A 22,570-nucleotide genomic window follows, 5' to 3' on the forward strand; every position below is an offset into this window, starting at 1 on the left:
GGCAAGCGCTCTACCACTGAGCTAAACCCCCAGCCCCATAATTCTAACTTTTACTTCTCTGTGTGACTTTTGGTAAGTTGTATTTTGTAAGTTACCTTTTCATGAGTGCCTATTTTATGTAGATTGTTTGCTTTCATGACATAAAGGTTTTCATGATGTCACAGAATTATCATCTGGCTGATATGTTCTGTCAGTATTATATGTAGTTCATATTAGTTCTACTCTTACCCTGATGCTCAATTTTATATTTTTCCCATTAATTAGTTTTAACCAATTTTCTTAATTCTACTTAAAAGCTCAGACACTGATTGTTTGATTTCTCTAACATCCATTTTCCTTATCATTTAATTTTGCTTATTTTGCTTATTGAATCCTTAATTTGCTCTTAGCAGTATTCTAATGTCAGAATTTACAACTTTTTACAAGCCTTCCTTTTCCTTGTACAGATATTTAACATGGCCCTGTCCTCACTGTTATATGGGCCACACCCTCAAATATCTGTCCCCTTCCATCTTCTGTTTCTTCAACATATTTTCTTTCATGATTTCTTTCTTCATCCACATTATTTATAAAACTATTGTTACAGTCCAAATATTTGGGGAGCTTTAAAAAAATCACATCATTCTACTGTATAACATAGAGCATTTTGTCAAAGAACATAATTTTTATGATTTCAATATTTGCAAGTATAGTGAAGCTTTTATAGCCCAGAATGTAATCAATCGTTAATGAACATTAAATGAATATTTGACAATAACATGTATTTTTCATGTTAGCTTTCAAAACACAAGACTGAGAAAATGCTCAGTAGTTAAGAGCATGTGTTGCTCTTCCAGGAACAGATTTTGGTTCGTAGCACCCATATACAGTGAGTTACCATAGCCAGAGTTTGTCCTAAGGTCTTAACTGATTCAAGTTAAGTGTCTTTATATGAGCTGAACTTGCTGATCACAAGAAAAAAATATTAGAATCAGGGGTTGGGGATTTAGCTCAGCGGTAGAGCGCTTGCCTAGCAAGTGCAAGGCCCTGGGTTCGGTCCCCAGCTCCGGAAAAAAAAAAAAAGAAAAGAAAAAAATATTAGAATCAAATAATAAGCATACATTAGAGACTTGAGAAAATAGAGACAAGATTCCACAGTTCTGGGAGACCATGATGTTCCAATGCAGCCAGAGTAGAAAAATTTAGTATGCCCAAGCATTCAGCAGAGTCCTGAAGAAGATCAGGACCTTATAATTGAGCAGAGGCCAGCATGTTTGTTTTATTTTCTCTAAAGAGTCGTAAGAAATATTTTGTATTCTTCTATCCATATACACCCTTGCATCTCCCTGCTCTGTCTTTGCAGTGCCAAACACTGTGTAGACAGTTCATAAATGAATGGGCATGAGTATGCTCTAATAAAGCTTTAATTACCAAAACACCAGGTGTCTGTCTAGTTTTGACCCACAGGCCATGGTTTGCTGACTCTGGTTCTAGAGTGAGGGCCATGCTACAGGTAATCATTAAAGCTTAAAGCTTGCCTTTGAGAATTTCCACAAGAGGAGTTGGTGCTCCCCATGTTAAAGATAGCCAAGAAAATTTAGCACCCTGCAGTAATGCTAACGTGTCCCAATGAAGTTCTCATTTTTTGAAGTAACGTTAGTGTTTATGTTGAGCTCTGTGTGTATTCTGACTTTCTTTCTCACAGCTTAGGGAACTTAGTCAGGATGTTGGAAATAATCTTGAGACTCACCCCTAGGTTGCCTTATTTTTAAGATTCAGAATCTTCTGCAAGATGTAAAAACAGCTTCTAAAATAATTGAGTCCAATATTAAATGACTAATTAAATTATGGTCATAAACATATATCCCTCTATTGTCCTTCAAACACAGTGAATCCCTGTCTTTGCAAATGTACATGATTTTTTGAAGATGTGGGTACATGAAAACACTTTACAGAGACCAAAGATGGTACCATGCTCATGTCATTGGGAAGGGTCCCATCTAGGTTTCATTAACACAGAACAATTCATAATTCAGTTGTACCAAGAAGTTTTTCGTCTGTGAGCTAGCATCTCATCAGCCAAATGAGCCAATATATCAGCTAATATCATGCTATTTTTATAGTTTACTTAATCATTGAACAATATTCATATATATGAATATATATATGATACATATATTAATTTTTTGATCATAATATAGTTACATCATTTTAATTCCCATTTCATTCATCCAAGCCAACCTATACACCCCTTCCTGTTACCTTTCAAATTCATGACACCTTTTATTCATTGTTGTTATATGCATATATACATATATATACACTCATATGTATATATATTCATATATATGAATGTTGTTCAGTGATATATATCCATCTCTCTCACCTATATTATATGTTATTAATACACATGATAATGTATGATATATAACCAGCCTCACCTATATTTTCTTGCCTCTTATCATTAGAATAGTACTTAAATTCAGGATGGAGGTTGACTTTGAACACTTCAAATGTTGTATATTTTGCTAGAATGTACAACCTCATGTTTGCAACAATCATCTCCCCCACAGTTCTCAGTTCCTCAAGAATAGCACCAACAGTTACTGTTTTTGACCTAGTTGCTGTAAGCCTCCTGTAACACTCTTCAGGGTCATGGACTTGCAGTCCATGACTCTTTCTCCTCAACAGCGTGACGTTTCTGTGTTAAAGAATCGTATGATAATAATATATTAAGGTATTTTACATTGCTTCTATAACTTCTAGAATTTCCAAGGAATTATAGTGATAATGTTTAATTAAATGTGACTCATCTGTTTCTAACTGGATATATACTTACTGATGATATATTTTATAAATATGGTATTAACAACCTCCAAAATTAATGGACTCTGCACACATTTCCAAGGCCGAATTGTAGCATAACTTCCTCTGCTAAAGAGAGTTCTATTTATTTTATGTTCTATATTAAGTATTCAACATGGTCTTCAGTGTCCATAATTATATGAACACACAGTCAGATTGTTCATACTCTTTAAAGAGTTCCTTTCTAGTTGCATTTCACATAAAGGACTTAGGTTCAAATAACACTTTCATATACTGGAAGCTATAATTAATTCAAAGTTGTACTTAAGATTAAAAATAAAAGAGCAGCTTTGAAAATAGAAGTGCTAATAAGACCTTATGTGAACTTTCCTAACTGCCCTGGCTGTAGAAATTATCTGACTTTTATCTATAAAAGGGTAATTGGGATATTAGTCAGGTTACCTTCAGCTACAAGAAATATACACCCCAATTAAATGTGGCTTTAAAATATGTCTTTCACATGACAAAATGCCTGAAGTGTGATTCTAGAGTTAGTTAATTCAGTCGCATGACCAGGAGCCCGAGTTCTTTCTTTTCAGCTTCCTCCTCCACCATCCTCAGCATGTTGACTTTGTTCCTCAGGAAGGCCTGCCAGTTGCAAAAACCCAAAAATTACAATGGCTGTCACAGGACATTTGCTTCACCTTTCAATTACTGAGACTGTACCCCACTTGAGAGTTCACACACAGTATCCCAAGCTCAAACCGGACCAGTACAGAATCAGCCTTCTAATCATAAATGGAAGGCAATAGCCTCCAACCAAGGCAGGCTGTGGGTAGTTCTCACAGATCAACACCCATTGTGTTCTCCTTTTCTGGAGGTCACCCTTAACAACTTCATCCCTAGGGGAAAGATCTCTGAATTGTGTCATTTGCAAGCATCTAGCTTATAAATATCCCAACCGTGGCCAATTTTAAATCATGAAAATGTTATCATTGAATGCAGAGTATAAAAGACATAAGTTTGGATTATAAATACTTTGTTTTATTATTTTAAGTCAAATATAGCTTATTTTTAAAATAATGACTAGATTTCAAAACTGATTTTGAACTGTAGTGCTAAGCTACATATCCTAGCACCAGAGCACCTGTATCTCCACCAGTTAACCCCTTCTGCTCTAGAGAAATGTATATTTTTAAGCTATATACACATGTAAAGGATTAAAGTTTCTTTAGGCATTGGAAAAATAAATACATCGCATTCACTATAAAAGGCCATGAAATATTGGTATACTTAATGTTTAAATAAAAACTAAACAACCTAGAATTGTCAAATTATTTCATGAAATAAAAATAAGGAATAAATGTTCTTCTTATTGTATTTTATTAAAACTTGAACACGAGAGAGGAAATTTATATGAAAAAATGGCATTGTCAGTAAGACATAGGATCAGAATTTTTCATTATTGGTCAATGATTTTTATCTTTCAAAACTGGTTTTGGAGAGAGAAAGAGAGAAAAAGTGGGAGAAAAAGAAAGAAAGAGAGAGATTGAGAAGGAATGAAAGGAAAAAGAATAATGAGGGTTGCGCATTTCATAAGTCTAACTTTAAAAGGGCCTATTAATGACATCATCCTTCAATAATTGGTGTCAGGCTGCATGACCAGTAATTCTGAGTACTTGACCATGGTTGCTGTTTACATGCCCTCAACCCTATATCTTCTAAGGCCAAATGTTATGGTAGGGTAGAGAAGTCTTAGAAGTTAGTTAGGTCTAAGTAAGTTTGAAGTTCAAAGCTATACAGAGTGTTAGCCTGTGTCTTGACCTCTCCTTTAGTTGAATCTTTGTTTTAGGTCATTTAACTGTTCTGAAGATGAATTAAGCTGTAAACAAACAAGACATTCAAAAGATGATCACTAATGTTTGTTTTTATAGCCAAAGAATCTAATATTGTATTTGAAAAATACAGGAATCTTATTATTGAAGTAAGTTATGGGTGAAAGAAAGAATAAAATAAAATACCCAGGCCTGGTAAAGACACTTAGCTCATTCTAATGCAGCTGGGCTCTATGACTTCAGAGGATAACATCAACACTAGAAGTTCAGGTTGTGGCCTCTACGATGTGCTGGGATTGTATTTCTCTAAATCTACTCTTCGGGGATATCCTCTGTTGATGAACCAGGATGAAGGTAGTATGAACTCTGTGTTTCACAGCTGCTTTGCACACCTTCTGGACTCCACTTTTAACTAGGGTTACTGTGAAACAGAGCTGGAAAGAAGTTTTCAAATACAGATACTTATATTTGCAAACATTAGTCAGAGGCACTAACTTTGGCTCCAAATAATGAATACTTCAAATACAAAAGTCGGTAGTTGCTGGGTCTAAGAAAAGCTGATGATTATTTTTCTACTTGTTTCTTTTTGTAAGACAGAGAAGAACAACCTGGAGGCTAAACTGCTACTGTCTCTAAATGACTTCCAAAGATTTTTACACTGCATCCATTTACACTTTGTTCCTATAAGCTAAAAGTACTTAAAAGAGAATCAGAAACATCCTTTTCAGTGTCCCAAACCTGTGGGACACTAAGCATTGTCTCCTGTTCTTATGCAGGGACTGATATCACTACAGAAGAGACTAATGGATTATAGCTTTTAGAACCACAAGAATGCATACATGATCTCCCCACTCAAGCATTACAAATAAAATGTGAAAGCTAAAATCTGGCTCCTTCACACTGACTCTTAGATTAAAATCCCTTCCAGCTGGCGAAGATGAACATGGAATTCACTGAGGGCATGACAGTGAGAAGTAGGATGGTCTGTCTTGGGAGAGAGGGATTGAGCCCAGGGATGTTGTATGGAAAGCCCAGGGAAGGATATTTTGGTTTACAGGAAGTCACAAGATTTCTAAGTCAAAGGTCAGCAGTAGATACAGGAAAGACTGTGGCGCACCCTATCTTTCAGTTTACTCTGCTGATCATTTATTTAACTTGTTTTACTGATACTAAGAGATTTCTAGAACATACCTTTTATGACATTGGAATACCCAAGAAACGCAAGGTAATCAATAGTGTATCTCTTCTACCAAAAAGCATTTTCGAAATGAATTTATGCAGAGATATTTTTTAAAATAAATTAAAAGTTTTTATAGCTTCTATCTTTTATTGAATTTTTGGCATAGTGAGACAAAATTGTTAGCACTCTAACAGCAAAGCCAGAGAACAAAATATTTATTTAAGCTAAAATTAAACTGATTTTATTGAACTATAACACATAGAAGAAAACACACTATTCTCTTTCACATCCATTTCAGTTTACTAATCTGTATTTTTCATTTTGCCACATCACCTGTCATTTTGAGTGTTTGGAAGGAAGACTATAAAGAAATATAATGTTAATATTATTTTAGCCAAGTATTTATTTTCCATAGTTTAGGAGTTAACTCTAAGTTTCATACTTAAAATATGTTACTGGAAAATAGGACACAATTTCCCAGTTTTAGCTAATAGGAACAAAATTCTGTCACAACTCAATAGGATGACTGGGTAGATAGCATTTACTCTGAAGAGCATAAACACGCAGCAGAGGAGCCACTGGTTCGAGTCTTTAATCTCTTCCACCCTTTTGGAAGAATCATTGAAATTCAAGAATTTCTCTCTCAAGCACAAAGAACTACAGGAAAAGCTTGAGATGCTTCTCCTTAACAAAATGTTCTGGTGGCAAAATGACAAAGCATAAGAAGTTACTGATATCTAGTCCCATAAAAATATAAAGATATTAGAGCAACAACAATAAAAGATTTTAGAACAACAAACAAGAAACTAAACATGCTTGGACAAAACAAAACAAAACTAAAAAGATATTAAACCTGGAAAGAGTTTTGTTTCATTATTAGAGCTTACAAAAGCTTGGCTGGCATACAAGGCCAAAAGGTATAGTTTCATGGCGGGGAAACAGAAACATTCCGAACGCTGGAGTGCTGTGATGCAAAAGTAGAGTGGTGGACAGTGACGTGACTTTAAAGAAAAAATATCTTGTTCTGATTCTGTCAGTCTAAATTAAGCAGTTTTGTGGATTAGAATTTAATGAAGATTTTAGAAGAGAGCTCATCATGATGATATATATAATTATGGTAACTTAGGACCAACGATAAGATTGGTTGTCCTTTTTAAGTGATTCTTTGTGGATCTGACTAAGACATCAAAGAGACAGAATGACAACAGTTCATATCTAGGATCAAGTCTGCAAATATATTAATCCAGCAAAAAGAAGGAAGTGCTAGTTGAGTTAATGGAAATATTGATAACCAGTCATGGTAGAACAATACCAAAAAGGCCGTAGATTCAGATTATAGGGTCTCTACTGCAGATCCAGTTTGTATATGTAAGGCTATGGCCTGCTTCAGAGTATCAGCTCTAGTTAGATCAGTGAACAAGATCAAAATACATAGCTGTCAGACATATTTGCATTGTGCCATATTCAGCCAGTATTATTTGGAATCAGATTTTGTCCCTTAAAAGGGCCTCCTGAGATAGACATCATAATACACAATGACCAGCTAGATTGGAAGATGATGTAAATGAAATGAAAGGTGTTAAAATTCCAGAGAGATATCCCCCGTGCCCATAAGAATAAGTTATATAGTGTTTTCAAAGGTTTTCCAAGAAAATGGTCCAAGGCCTCTAGACCATAGTGTGTAACATGTGTACCATAGGAAGGCCTGCTGAGTTGGGCTGTCTCCAGGTAAAGTTACTAACGTATGGCTTTTGTTAATAACTTTGGAAAACTGTTCCTCATCAAAATCAGAAACGTAAAATATGTATTACCTTCACACAGATTTTTCACAATTTTAGAAATACCTGGTGTTTCAGTGAAGCCTACAGTTTTAAGACTTGACTCAGCAAAGCAAAGACAGGAATAACAGGAAAGCCATTGTGAGTCTAACACCTTAAACTGAAGGACTCAAACCTTGATGTTACTGTCTGGGTCACAGTCATTACCATTGTGTGTGTGATAATACCCACCTGAAGGGTAGCAAAGAAATTGGAATCTATTTGTCAGAGCTCTTTGAGTTCTTGAAGGTGAGAAAGCTTCAGATAAAGACTATTATGTACACACTGCCTCTATTCAGCAAAGGAATCTATAAGATGATTCTGTCAAAGTCACATTAGTTACTTAGCCTGGCAGTTTCATTTCAAGATTATCAGTGGTTAAAACTGAATAACATTATTTGGGCAGTGACAACCATGGCATTCCCTTGTGACTGGAGAAGCCCATTTCGAACTCAAGCTTTCCCCAGTGTTCAACATTCCTACTATACTCTTACTACTTATTTTGATGTGGCAACCTAACTATACCAAAAATAAATAAATAAACAAATAAATAAATAAATAAACACCAAGATACCATGTCTAATCTCAAAAACAGATTCATTCACCTTTCTCACTTCCATGTTAAACTATATTTCACAAGATTTATTTTTGTTATTATGCAGAAACTAATGTCAATAGATCAGGGCCCAACTTTCTTACATTTTACATTTGTTATTTTAATGTGATATGCAGCAATATGTCATGGGTAAAAAAATGCCTGAGGGAACAATGGTAGAAAAATAAAAAAAAGTCATTCCAATGCAACTAAACAGTTAAGACTGGAAAATAATTTCCTCATATTATATTATAATTAAAAATGCTAAATATACCAAACAAAAAAAACATATTGACAGATACAGGAGTAACATCAAGTCACATACAAAGGCAAGCTCACCAGAATAACAGTTGATATCTTAACAGAAACTTTAAAAGCCAGTGCGACTTGGGAAGTTATAGTTCATACTCTGAAAGATAGTACTTACCAATCTACACCACTGTATAGAGAAAAACTGCCTGTCCCAATTAAAGAAAGACAACCTGTTTCCATGCTAAAAAGAGGTTGGAGAAATTTTTCGTTACTAAGACAGCTCAAAAGACAATCCTTGAAGGGAAACTTCAGTCAGAGAGAACCACACCCAGGAGAATACAGGAACTAATAATCAATATTAGAAGAGCAGTTAAGGAAAAGAAAAAAAAAAGAAAATACCAAACACTATAGAATCGGGAAAATAATAGAAACTAATATATATTTTTCATTACTAACCCAGAATATTAATTATCTCAACGTACCAATCAATAGACATAGACCAGCAGATAATTTTTAAAAACAGAGTGCCTCCATGCATTTTCTCTGAGCAACATACCACATCAAGAAAGAGGGATGTAGGCTGAGAATAAAAAATACAAATGGTATCGCAGTGCGTGGAACCAGGAGCTCAGCAGATGTCTTCTCCTAGTACCTGATAAACTTCACTTTGTGCAAATTCACTAGTGACCATTACGGAAGAAACAACACAGTAAGAAGATATTATGATTTTAAACATATAAGCACTGAACACGAGGGTTCCTGCTTCCTAAAGTAATGATGGCTATATGTAAAGGCAGAGATTAATTCTCCATAATCGTATTGGCTTATCTCAGTGCCCGGATTCCTAACCACTACTAACAACAAGGTAAAAACAGAAGAAAAATAGTGGCACATTTGAGATAAATTATATCATAGATCAAATGGACCTATCAGACACCTATAGGACATTTCAGCCAAACACTCAAGAAACACATTCTTCTCAGTAACTCATTTGACATTTTGTAAAACAGATCATATAACCATGTGCAGCATAAACCTTAAATACAGGAAAACTGAAATAATTTATGTTCTGTAGGACAATTATATAGCAGATTCATACGTCACATAGGAGATTCAACAAGATGCCACTCAGTGACGAAAAAGTCAAAGAAATCAAGAAGTAAATAAACACAGACTCCTAGAGTTCAATGAAAATGAAAACACAACAACCCCAAACATATGAAATATTATGAGAATAGAGCCACGAGGGGTGTTTATAACCATAAGCCCCTTTACTAAAAAATCTGAGGTATCTCAAATAATAACTCCATATTCTAAGGCATTGGGAAAACAAAGACAAACCAAAACCTTAATTAGTAGATGGAAAGAAATAATTAATTTCAGGACCAAAATTGATGTAATAGAAACAAACAGACAAGAACAAAACAATACAAAGAATCAACAAAACAAAGGCCTGGTTTTTGTCATTGTTGTTGTTGCTGCTGTGTTTTCAAAAGACATACAGGCCCTTAGCCAAACTCCTAAAAAGGGAAGGCTCAACCAAATTAGTGGCACAGGGGAAACATAATCCATACCAGTGGAATTCAGAAAACCATGAGGACATACCTTAAAATCTTTGATTCCACTAAGCTGGAAAGTCTAAAAGAAATGTTTGAGTTTCTAGATGCATATCAAAATTAAACCATCATGAGAAAAACAACTTAAAGAGATCTAAAACAGGCAAGATTCTTGAAGCGGTGATAATAATAATCTGCTAAAAGGCGCAGGCCCAGACATGTAAAGAGGTAACAACACGAATTCTTTTCAGACTATTCCATAAAATAAGGATATTGGAAGACTACTGAACTCCTTTGTGAAGCCTTGGTTTCAAAAGTATAGAAAGTCACACACAAGATGAAAATTATTGATTTATTTTATGCATATGAAGGCAAATATTCTTAATAAAAGACTTTTAAGCTAAATTCAAGAATGCATCCAAAAGATAATTCACCCAATGCAACACTCTTCATTCCAAAGATACCAGTATATGTGTAATTCAATAAATGTTCTGTCATACAAGTGGACTAAAAGACAGTAATTGCTTAACACTTTACCAGATTTAGGAAAAGCTATTAGCAAAACCAGCATACCTTCATGGAAATAGTCCCAACCTACAGACTTTACACAGCACAACTCTAACCAAAATTATAATAAGTGGTAGAAAGCTGAATATTTTCACTAAAATCTGGAATAATTCTGAGTATCTTCTCCCTTTATTTCTAATCAGTATGGTCCTTGAGGTCTTAGCTAAAAGCCATACCCCCTGAGAGGAAAATAAAAGGGATACAAATTGACAAAAAAAAAAGGGAGACAAAGTATCCTTATTTGAAATTGATATGATTTTATAAGTAAGAGATGCTTCCCACAGTAGAAAACTTGTATATCTAATATACACTTGAGGCAAAGTGATTTAATACTAAAGTAATATGCAAGTCTGCATTTTTTTTGAATCGAGTTCTTGTTGCTTAGAAAGTGAAGGCAGAAATTGACAAATGGGATTTTGTAAAATAAAAAGCTTCTCTCAAAACATAGTTTATTTAGTAAAGAGTTAATCTATAGCCTATGAGGAAATCTTTGATATCTATATATCTACCAGAAGATTAATACCTAGCACATTCAATGAACTAAAATAACCAAATAACAAGAAATCAAATAATGCACCAGAAGCAGAAGGATGAAATAACACATTGTGAAAGACAGAACACGGGTGGGGGATAACTCCATGATAAAACGTTCAACCTCACTGTCCATGAAAGAAATTCAAACTAAAAGTAATTCAGGTTTCCCTTCCATAAGAACACCTATGTTCAGTGTGTATGCAAAGCTGTTGGAAAGGAATACAATTTTGCCTCTAAAGGCTCATATCAGCTTGGCTGTATTTAATGTCCAGAATACGCTATAAGGATCCCAAGTCTTGGGGCAACATGTTCTCTTCCCGCAAAGCACACCGTTCTTATTATTTTAATTGATTTGAAAGCCTCCCTAACTTTCCCTCTATACTTTACTCATCCATCACCTGGGGAGGAGTCCAGCCTTGTCTGTTTCATTGAGATGAAGGTGTTTTTCCGGGTTGCCGGAAAAGCTGGATCTTACAGTAGTAGGAATGGAATAGGGATAAGACCTTTGGAGCTGAAGAAGCAGTAGAATGGTTAAAAAGTGTTGGGGGGGTGTTATCAGAAGAAAAAGTTTGAAAAGGGAAAAAAGCCTCAACACAGAAAAATGCTTTTTAAAGTTTCTTATTTTGCCATAAGCTTCAGTACGAGAATGTGATTTGTGAGATCCAGAAAACGTGCAGTTTTTCTGGAATAAACCTGAAACCACTTTTTTCTGGTTGTTGGGCTCAGTTAAATTATTATACTGGGGGGGGGGACAGCATATTGATAAGGAGAAAATGGGGGAGTGAAATTAACCTGATAGGGTTTAGAGTATGTAGAACTCAGCATATTTCAGAGGCTGAAGTAAGGATTTGGGGATTGATAGGGAGAAAAATTATTGCATTAAAATCAATTAAAAGAAGGGCCTCTAATGTAATCAGCCCCATGCTTCCAAACTAAGTAATTCCTGGCTTTGAAAATTGAAGCCCTGTGTGGGAGGTCTCTCTTATTCAGATAAAAACTTTTATTCTCTAGGCAGAAATAATTTCCCTCAATTTTGGCTCTGTGGTATTAAGTGAAAATTATTCCTTAAAATTCATAGTCTCTGGGGGTGTGGGCCACGTCCTCCAGCTTAGTATTAGAGTGCTTACCCAGCATGCACAAGGTCCTGGTTTCAATTCCTAGCACTGTGCGGAGCAATCTTAAAAGTCTATCTCCTCTCAAAAGATAGAAGAGTTATTAGATTTTCAGGTAACTGTCATAAGTTTATATAGACAAGTCAACCCTACTCAGCCTCTTTCCCATTTCACAGTGGATTCATCCAAGTCTTTCGAACTACAATTTCCTTCATTTGATGATCATCCTGAAATACTTTTTAAAAACAGCTCTCTTGCTTCTCCAGCTCCAAGAGATCTCATTTGTACACCATACCGATTCCTCACACATCTAGCTGTTACCAGCACACTGAAAACATGCCTCCATCTTTAAGTGAATAGACAAGTCTGGGACTCCACCAGGCCTTGGGTAAGTAGAGTCTAGAGGAAAAGTTAGGCAGGAGCACTGACCACACAAAATATAAAGTAGTAGAGATCAGGAGAATACATATATATGTCCAACTGGTCTACCCTAAGCAGGTTACATTGTGAGTAAAATCAAAATATATAATAAAATTTAAATCAGTAGTAATGTTATAAAATAATAACAATAAAAGTATCAAGCTGCATTGATAGGAAGGATCCTGAGGCAGGATCTTAAATTAGAAGTGTAAAGTTAACTACCAAGTAGAAAGTATTCGTAATGTTTCTAATCAATAAGAAATAAGATTCTGAGCTCTTAAAGTCTTCCTATTTTATGAATCTAGCACTTACTACATACTTACTAAACATTATTAAATACCTTTGTACTTTGTAATGAAATTGAGGTGTTCATGGTATCTTGTGTTTCCTTCGTTCCATTTCTTACAACCTCACAAGGTTTATCAGCCCACTTAAATATTTATTATTTACAAATCTCCTTGAAAATGTAGTTAGCAATCCAGAGTTGAAAAAAATCCTTTATAAAAACCAAAGAACATATAATTATTTTAGTTTCATTTCTCCATTTTTAGTTTTGATATGTTCTTATAATTCTTTTCTTTAGCTTAAGAAATGGGTGCAGTTTTATATTTGCAAATTAGAGCTTGAACTGATTAAACATTATTATGACATTATAAGCTATTTAATATACTTCTTGTATCATCAAAGTAATTTTAAAAAAATCATTAACTTAAGCAAAGGTCATAAAGGAGAAATGAGGGCAAATAGAAAAGGTTTTAGTCTTCTCTTTTGTAGAGTTTAAGGTATATCTATATCTATATATGTGTGTGTATGCATGTATGTATATATATATCTTAAAGTATTTAAGTATTAAGTATTAAAGTTTAAGGTATTTATATATATATAAAACTTAAGTAAGACCTCATCTACCAGAAGTACTCAACGGCAGAGAAGCACAGGAGGTTTTCACTCTAACTGTACAATACTGGATAGTGTCAGTGTATATGTCAGTCCCAACTGACGGCAAGCCATTTATTCATAACCCTAGGTAATGAGAAATCACAACAGAACTCACAACAGCCTCTATAGGATACAAAAGAAAAGCACACTCAACCACAACAATTCATTCATTTAGATTCTTCAGTCAAGATGTTATTCATTCTTCATTTTTACTAGCAGTCTTGTGGTTGCTAACAGTTTAGTTGGAAAAAAAGAAATACTATCAGATAATGCATTTTCATTCATTGGCTGAAGAAAAACAAGTTATAAAAAGAACCATGCTTCTTACTGTTTTCATATTAAGAGATGGGCACAATGTCCTAGAAAAACTGGAAGAAAGCAGGGCCTCTCTCTGAAAACTTATTTGTATACTCTAACTTGTAATTAAGAAGTACATGACACTGTTCAACTTGGTCAGGAAAATAGAAAAGTATCTGTGAACTAGGATAAGATGAGAAGAAAGAAATGCCAATGCTTATTTTAAAATAAAGGATTTTACATTTGCTATTTTAAATGATGGTCTAAAACCTGACCACACTGATGAAATTCCAAGCTAATTAAAAATAATCAACAAATTACAGGTGCAGCACACTATGTAGTATTAAAAACTAATATCTGTATCGCAATGTTCCTTCATGATCAATTTGTATTGTTTGATCATTTATTGCACCCCATGTTATTAAACATGTAATAAGAAGCTTATGTTAAAAAACTACTGTGGGTAAATATGGGGCCGATTAAATTATCACGCTTCTTTCTCTTCCATAGTTCTTGACTTAAGAGGCTTTCTCAGACTTACTATTTTAGTGCCACTAATTTTGCCTTCAATTATAAGAGATGCAACGAGTTAATGGAATTTGAGAATGGGAGTTTGCTGTTGGACCTGGCAAATTGTATTTGGTCATTTGAAATAAAAATTCCAAGAGGTAATGGAGATTTGAAAGTGGCAGGAAAACGTGGGTCCTCAGATTCTTGTTTCTCAGCATTACTGGCTTCAGGTCTCATCTTCAGAAAGTCAAATTTATAATTAAAAAGAGAGATAACTGAGAATGGAGAAGGTAAATAATACCAGTAAACATTAGAATGAAATCATAATTAGTTTTTCCCATCTAAATTATTACCCCAATTCTTATGGCTTAAGGTAAAAAAAATTTAATAACTGTCATTTCCAAAACCTTGACTAACCAATAAGCACACATCACTTGTGTCCGTTTCTCATCTTCTTTTGAATGGAACAAAGTGACTCTCAGAAGCCGGGAAATGCGTAATTACCCAGGCAGGAGCTGGTGGCCTTTGATCATAATTACAGTGCTTTATCCATCCATCACTGTTGCTGGAGGACTATCCTTGTGAACCCTTTAAAGGAGCTGGAAGCCCTGTCGAGACAAATTTGAGCTTCAAAACAGCTAATCAGAAACTCTGCTTTCTTGTCCTGCCTCACAGACTGCAATAGTCACTTTAATCTTACATCCATTTTTGCCTTTTAAGTAAAGTAAGACCATGCAGTACTGCTCGGGGAAGATTTATCCCAGGCTATATGCATCTTCAGGGGGAACTGGGTCTCAGGTTCTTTCACTAAGGTCGTGGTGCGCAAACAAGAGAGGCATCTGAAGTACTTGATAGAAATTCCGATTTTGCATTCCTTTAATGCTTGCTCAATTTCTCTATCTCAAATCTCAAACGAGTGAGGAGCCTCAGAACACAGGAAGCGCTAGAGCTGTGACTTCAAGGGTGACCCGATAACTAGGCAAGTCAAATCATTTTGGCATATTAACCAATTTCAAGACTCCAGCCAAACCTAGCCATCACAGCCACCAATTATGGATGGGACGTTTCTCTCCATACTTGGGAAAATTAGAAGTAAGCATATAACATCCCCATGTCTCCTGAATCTACATGGGGGCCTCAGACAATGGTACTGTCAAAAAGTCAATTCTGACTTCACATAAAACAAATTGGGAACTCTTAACCAACACGGTTAACAAAAGTCACTACTCCAGTTTGGTGGTTCTCTCAGATGGCTGCTTCCAGTTCTGACCCCCGACAGCCACTCATCTGCCCTTAAGCACATGTTTAACTGTTGTTATTAATAATGCAAGAATAACGAGGTTATTCTTGTGCTGTTTCCACACAGGTACCCCGAAATCTGGGAATGGGACGCATCTCATTTAGCTTCTACCTCCCCGACTCTGCAGCATAAACACTGACATAAGGAGACTGACTACTTATTGGTCAAATATACCAAACCAAGACAAAGGTTTTTTTGTTTGTTTGTTTTTTTGTTTCTATTTTTTGAGGATAAATATCTGGCAGTTGGTAGATTCATTTCTTACAGCTGTTGTAACGAGTTACCCCAAACTTAGTGCTGGAAAGCAACACAAATTTTATATGTTCTAGTTTGGGGGGTCAGAAGCCTTATATATCGGCTGAAATCCACAGTGTTGGCAGAGCTCAGTCCCCTCTGCAGAAGAATTTGTTTCTTTATGTTTCTAGCCTGCAGAAGCTGCCCGTCTATCTTGCCCCATGACTCATCCATCTTCAAAGCCGTAAGGTAGCTGTGCTATGTTATCTTTTTCATATTGTATCACTTTCACTTTTCTACTTTAAAGACTCTCATGATCACACTGTATGCCCATAGGTAATCCAAATTAGGCTCTCTTTCAAAGTTGGCTAATTGGAATCCTTAATTAGTAGCTGTCTTATTCCCTTTGGTCATATAATATAGTCTATTCACATAAGATGTAGCTTCTTATAGATGCCATCATACTGCCACCTTCCAAGTGGATCAGATACACTGAGAGACCAGTCTTATAAGGTCTTATATGAATCTAATAATATGACCTTGTTATTGATAAATGTGATTTTTGATCCGGAGCCTTGAATTTGAATGGGAGCTTTTTACATTTCCATCTTGTCTTTGCTAGTGTGTTGCTGGGGACGGGCAACTCAGCCCCTTTAAGGTCCGTAGTACTTAATTCTAAAGTGTAAACCTTCAGAGAGATGAGACAATGTTGAGACCTGTAATGATTCTTGTTTTAATTTACACACGATAAGGAGGAGAATGGTATGTAAAGTAGAATGTCCTTGTTTGTTACTGTACATTGAATAGTGTCCACGGTGAAAACACACATGTTTGTGGGACAAGAGCAGTCTAGCTCACTAGACACAAAAAAGCAGAAGAGAGCCGAGCAGGAAGGAGGTGCATTTTCAAGTCGAAGTGGCTTATGTGCGAACTATAGATTAGAGGTGTCAGCTTAAGAAATTCATGACAATCATATAATAAGATGCTCTTAAAGGTGAAACTGTGAACCAGATCTTTCATGCACTTTGTTGATAAATTTCCATGTCCCCAGAACATTCAAATGTGCCAGAAGTAACACAGAGAATTATATTAGCATTGGGTTAGGAACCTGAAGTACTTCATGATTACACCTGATGTGTATATTAGGCCATATAGATAAATTCTAAGTTGATATTCCTTTAATTGAAGGGATGTAATCTATTTGTTCCTGTCCTAGGGCTCGCTTCGTATAAGAACTGAACGTGGACAATATGAGCTCACTTCGATGTGTTGTACTTCTTACAGACCGTCAGCAAGATAAACATAGTCATTAGAGAAGCCCAAGTCTGATTTCCCCATCAAAAGATACACATACATTTGTTATCCAACACTAGAAATTGTATTATGTACTATTTATTTAGGCAGTCTTCCTAACACACAAAGAGTTTTTAATCTGTGTTTTTAATTCTAGCTGTAATTAGAAATAATGGCACTGTTGTGACTCCTTGGAATTAGCAATGTCTACAAGTGCTCATTATAGGGAACATTAAAGAAAAAGGCGACGGCAGTTGCTTCAAAACGTGAGTCTGTGGGAAGCTCTTCTTACTAGGCCTGCATGCCTTAGTAGGAAGCTCGACAAGAAGTCCACCAGAGAAAGTATAGTCTAAGTTCACTCTCGGTGAGCTGACTCTCTTCCTGATGTTCCCATTATCTGACATCAATACAAAAGCAGAGGGCAGAGGAACGGTCAGTGCCATCCTTGGAAGCCAGCTTTCCTGGTCACAGAGTAAGAAGGGTGCCAGTGCGGGAACAGACCAGATGATGATGGCCGTGTGAGACATGTTTCTGCTTTTTATGTGAGTTTTCTCACACAAAAGAAATGGTCTTCCTCTGTATGTGTTCTGTCACCACCCTTCCACTTACGATCTATTAATAAAGCAGAGTTAACAAAACCGACCTTTAAGCAAAAACAAACAAATAAACCAAAAACTCACTTATATGAGAAACAGTCTATTGATGTTCCAGCACCATGAACTGCCTTTAAAGAGAGGCTGACAGAAAGAATATAAATATTGTATAAATGGATCACATTGTAATGTTATCCACTTTTAGTTTTTTTACTTCAATTATCACATTATTTCAAAATGACATCTTTTTATTTATTTTAATTTTTCACAGGCTTATATTTTGAAATGGTATTTCAAAAGAATCGAATGCATCCCAGAATGGATTCAAAGTGTGCTTAGCAAACCAGATGCTAAGAGAAACTCGTGTAAAGGACACAATTTATATCATAAATATCAACTTTGAGTTTACATATTGATTACTACATTTGCTTTGAGTATTTGGCTAAATAGAGCAAATAGACTTACTGTGCATACGCTTTGTTTATTAGGAAATTAACCCACTGACTTCTTTGCTGATTTTGCACCATTTATTCTTGCTCTATTATCTTTGTTAGAATTGGATTGGGAATCGAATGACGGAGTTTGTAACTTTTAGCCATCCTTTCTTGTTTTGTGTAATTGCGAATTTCGCCAAACACAAAGCTGCATGGACATAAATGCCTTTCTTCTTTTCTGAAGAGCTTTTGCAAAGACTGAAGTAAATTAGTATTGATTCAGAACACAATCACATCCATAATATGTCAATATGTTCAGGTGGAAGGAAAGAAAAAGTGGGTGAAATCTTTATACTTCAAAGTACTATAGATTATAGTATAGGTTACTTTGAAATGTATATTTCAACTGTCCCTTTTTGGCTGGCATTAGTATTCATCAGTTAGCCATAATACATGCTGTTGACTCTATTCTATATAAGAAAAGGAAATTCATGAGTTATCATAGCAGAGTGTGAAAAATATCAACCTATCCTGTCCTTCTTTAATACAACACTAACAACTAAAGTCTTCTTTGAGCTTCTCTCAAAGACAAGGTCAGGAAAGACAAGTGTAAGTATGTAGATGACGATGATTGTGGAATGATTAAATTTGGTCTTTCTTAAAATAGATTCTGTAAACTGAGAACTACCAGAGTTGTCTGCTTAGAATAATCAACTCACACTATTCACCCATTGGACAGCGAAGCGAGCAGTGCTGGGCTCTTGTGTTCATATACAGTTTTCTTCTTTTTATTGAAGAAACATATTCATGCAATATAGTTTTATTTTATTTTCCCCTCCCCCATTTCCTCTCACCCCTGTAACATTTCACTTCCTTGTTTATTCATTAAGAAGAGTAACCTGTGGGAAACTAATCTAGTGTAAAAGTTAAGATATTTAAGGACTCATTGAATATCAAATACGTAAGTGTTATAGAGTTAATCAGATTTCAATAATGAACGCAATGGAATTTTTTTCTTCTCAGACAGGATCTCTGTAGCTGGCCCAGAATATGCAATCCTCCTGCCTCAGCCTCTTGAGTGCTGGGATTACAAGCATGATCCACCACACATGTATTCTCATAAACTTTTGTACACATATACCTTACAAGAGGAGGCTTAGTATACATAGTCCTTTCTATGTTATTTTATGGTTGTTTTTATAATAAATGAGGAAACATTTTAGCCTAAGAAAAATATTCTTATAAATCTTCCAAGACTGTGTCAATCGAGTCTCACAGCTCTATACACATTCTTGCGCCTTCTCCCAAGTTGGGAAAGCTATTGAAATAAAGGCACTCTAAAATTTCAAATCGTTTAAAGAGACTTTGATTATTTTGAATCTCTCAGTGTTCTGAGAACTTAGGTTCTGTTTAACCATGTGCGACAGGTCTTTAGGGATACATGAAAAACCATTTCTTTGCTTGTATGTATGGATGTGCCCCACCCACCAGCACACATGCCTGCAGAAGGATGTGTGAAGGAGGGAAGGGGCTCACTAGTCCATACTCTGAATCCAGCACAGCCTTCAGAAGAGGCCCAGGAGGGAACATGGTAAAGGCGACTGCTGACTCACAGCTCCGTTCTTAGATACATGAGTCTAGAAGCTACTGAATGGAATGAGTGATTTCTCTGATTGCTGGACGGTCTTTGAGAACTCAAAGTTGGGCATTCTGCTTTGTTGTCATTCCTGTCTCCAGCTCCAGATAAATTTAATGTTTAGGTCATCCGAGAAGATAGATTCTGGGTCCATTTGTTTTTGCTAAGACTGATGCTTGTAGAGAAAACAACTGAGGAGTTAAGAGACTATTTACATTTCACATTTCAACCTGGGAGATATTAACAATCTCTCTGTCTCTGGCTGGGTCTCTCTCCTTTGAGGTTGTAGTCTATCTTCTCTTTCTGTATTCCCCATTTCATGTATCTTTTCTCTTCTGTTTTTCCAACCAGAAAACCTCACAAAAAGAGAAAGAGTCATCCCGACAAGAGGGTGAATTATACTGATAGAAATAAATAGCCTTTCACAATCCAAGGCAATGCTATGGTAACCCGGTCCTGCCCAGCACTGGGACTCAGATTTTAGTGTGAGCCTCCAACAGGCACAGGTGGCAAGCGTCAGTTTAACCCCTTTCTCACCCTGCCGTTTTCAACACTCTAGATCTCTCTCATAAGTCTTACAAAGTACCAAATTCCACCTTCAAATCTCATGCCATTAAATTAACAACATCACAGTGCTTTGTGTGGTGTGAATGTTTCCCATAACTTTACACGGGAAACACTCTTCAGATTTCATTTACCAGTTTAAAAATAGCAAACTCTAATTTGAAACAGTCTCTTCCCCTGACAGAGGCACACTATTGTGAACTCTCGCTAATATTCCTTCTCAGTGCTAGGTAAATATTTTTCTACAAACACAAAAAAAAAAATCCAGTTTCATCACAGGTTTTAGAAGTCGTATTTGTCAAAAGATGATGTTTGTTTTGAAACAAATCAAAAAGAAAATATTCTTTAGAGCTAAAATGACAAGCCACAATCTGTTGCACATAACAATGGCTATCTAGTTTTAAGATATAAATCAAAATTTCCAGTGTTCGTTGACTTGAAGATTGCTCAATACATTATTATATCCCTGCCCAATGAAATTTCTTTTTTCTTGGGTGGGTGGGGACTGAGCATGGCAACTGGTACATTTTAATACTTTTTAACATCTTAAAATGGTGTGACATATTTTAAGTACCGTTTTAATTAATTCTCTGATAATGATTAATCTCATCCCCCCCTCCTCCAACCTACATCTCCCAACTCCTATCTCATCTTCTCTCTCTCTCTCTCTCTCTCTCTCTCTCTCTCTCTCTCTCTCTCTCGTCCAGTAGTGTGACAAATTTTTAAAAATGGATGCCTTCAAACTTTGTCACTTAGTAACTCAATAAAGTATAAGGTAACTGTAGAAAAGATGTCTATAAACCACTTTAAGTCCACACAAAGTCCAAAGTAGTATCATTATGCCCACTAAACAAGGAGGGCTTCTTTAGTAAACAGCAGAAACACTCAGAATACACAGGCACACCAGTTCAGTTTTGACAGACGTCAGGTCTGATTTAAACTCACCGCTGGATGTAAGGGTCAGGGCAGTACTGTAGGGTAGCACACCGTGAAGTTTCAAAATTCATTTCCTTCAACTCTCTTTGATACCAACAGATGGGGAACAATTCTATAAAATATACATATACACCTGAGAATATCTAGGTATATAGCCAGGAGGCTGAAAGCAATAGGGTCAAATGCCATCAGACATAGAAGTTTAGACACTTCCCCCCTTTACACAGATTTGCTAAGAGGCGGAGCATTTCTTCCTTTCAGCCAATCAGCGTCTTCAAGTGACCGGAGCATCATAAACAGTCAGCTCTTACCAGCTGGGCATCCTCTGTAAAGCTGTTCTTCCTCTCTGCCACAGTTTTAGAGCCCTTGACATAGAGTGGCCACACTTGTTGGCAATTTGTAGGCATCTCTGAACTTCTGGTCTTGTCCGTGATTGGGTGCTGGCATGAATGGCATCAGAGTTTAATCACGGGAGCCAGGACTTGTCACTGAGTTAATAAATGTCCCCCTTGTTCCAACTGAATAACATCTCCTTGTATCTGTATTCTGATTTGATTTGAGAGCTCCTGTCAGTGCTGCTGTGGCTAGACTGTTTGGCAGAGACGCTTAGGAGAGTATTTTTTCCCCCTCTTCTTCCCCTCCCAACCCCCCTTCAGCCTCCCTTTCAGCCAACCGCCTGTTGTGGTCACAATCTCAAATAGCAAAGACAGGGAAATTCCTTGATTATATTTAACCTAGAACTCACTCTTGGTTTCGACGAGAGAGAGAGAGAGAGAGAGAGAGAGAGAGAGAGAGAGAGAGAGAGAGAGAGAGAGAGAGAGAATGCCTATGTATTTAGAAATATTTTCTTCTCCAAATTAAAAAAAAATAGCCTGTGGTGATTTTTATCCATACAGATGTAAGTTATAGTATTTTAATGTGATATTAAAATAGGAGTTAATACGTTAATGTTTTCTTTCATAATGCTTCTTAATTGTTTTATTATTTGGATATTTATTTAGAATTATTTCAGATAGCCCGTCAATGGGAAAAATAAAGTTGACCTCAAACTCTATCAGTCTGTCTTATTCTCTTACGTCTCACTTTTAGTTGCTCTTAGTCTCCCTTGACTTACTCTACTCTAAAATCTGGCATTTGTTTATATAGTGAAGAATTAATATATTATCAGGCAAAGTCTCCATG

At 36.0% G+C, this 22,570-nt stretch overlaps 1 protein-coding gene across 5 annotated transcripts in view; it reads right to left on the bottom strand.

Annotated features, from left to right (window-relative positions):
- Positions 1–21,972, bottom strand: part of Tp63 (tumor protein p63) — a 210,897-nt gene extending 188,925 nt beyond the window's left edge. For 3 of the 5 annotated variants that reach the window (NM_001127339.2, NM_019221.4, NM_001127341.1), the window contains exon 1: positions 21,398–21,606. In NM_001127339.2, the coding sequence (NP_001120811.1) occupies positions 21,398–21,459 (62 nt within the window). In that variant the 5' untranslated portion in view covers positions 21,460–21,606. Of the gene's footprint in view, positions 1–21,397 lie in introns of all 5 variants that reach the window. The other 2 variants (XM_017597881.3, XM_006248500.5) reach the window with 2 other exon arrangements.
- Positions 21,973–22,570: the final 598 nt, after the last annotated feature.

This window comes from Rattus norvegicus, chromosome 11 (genome assembly GCF_036323735.1).
Source record: "Rattus norvegicus strain BN/NHsdMcwi chromosome 11, GRCr8, whole genome shotgun sequence".
NCBI classification, from domain to species: domain Eukaryota; kingdom Metazoa; phylum Chordata; class Mammalia; order Rodentia; family Muridae; genus Rattus; species Rattus norvegicus.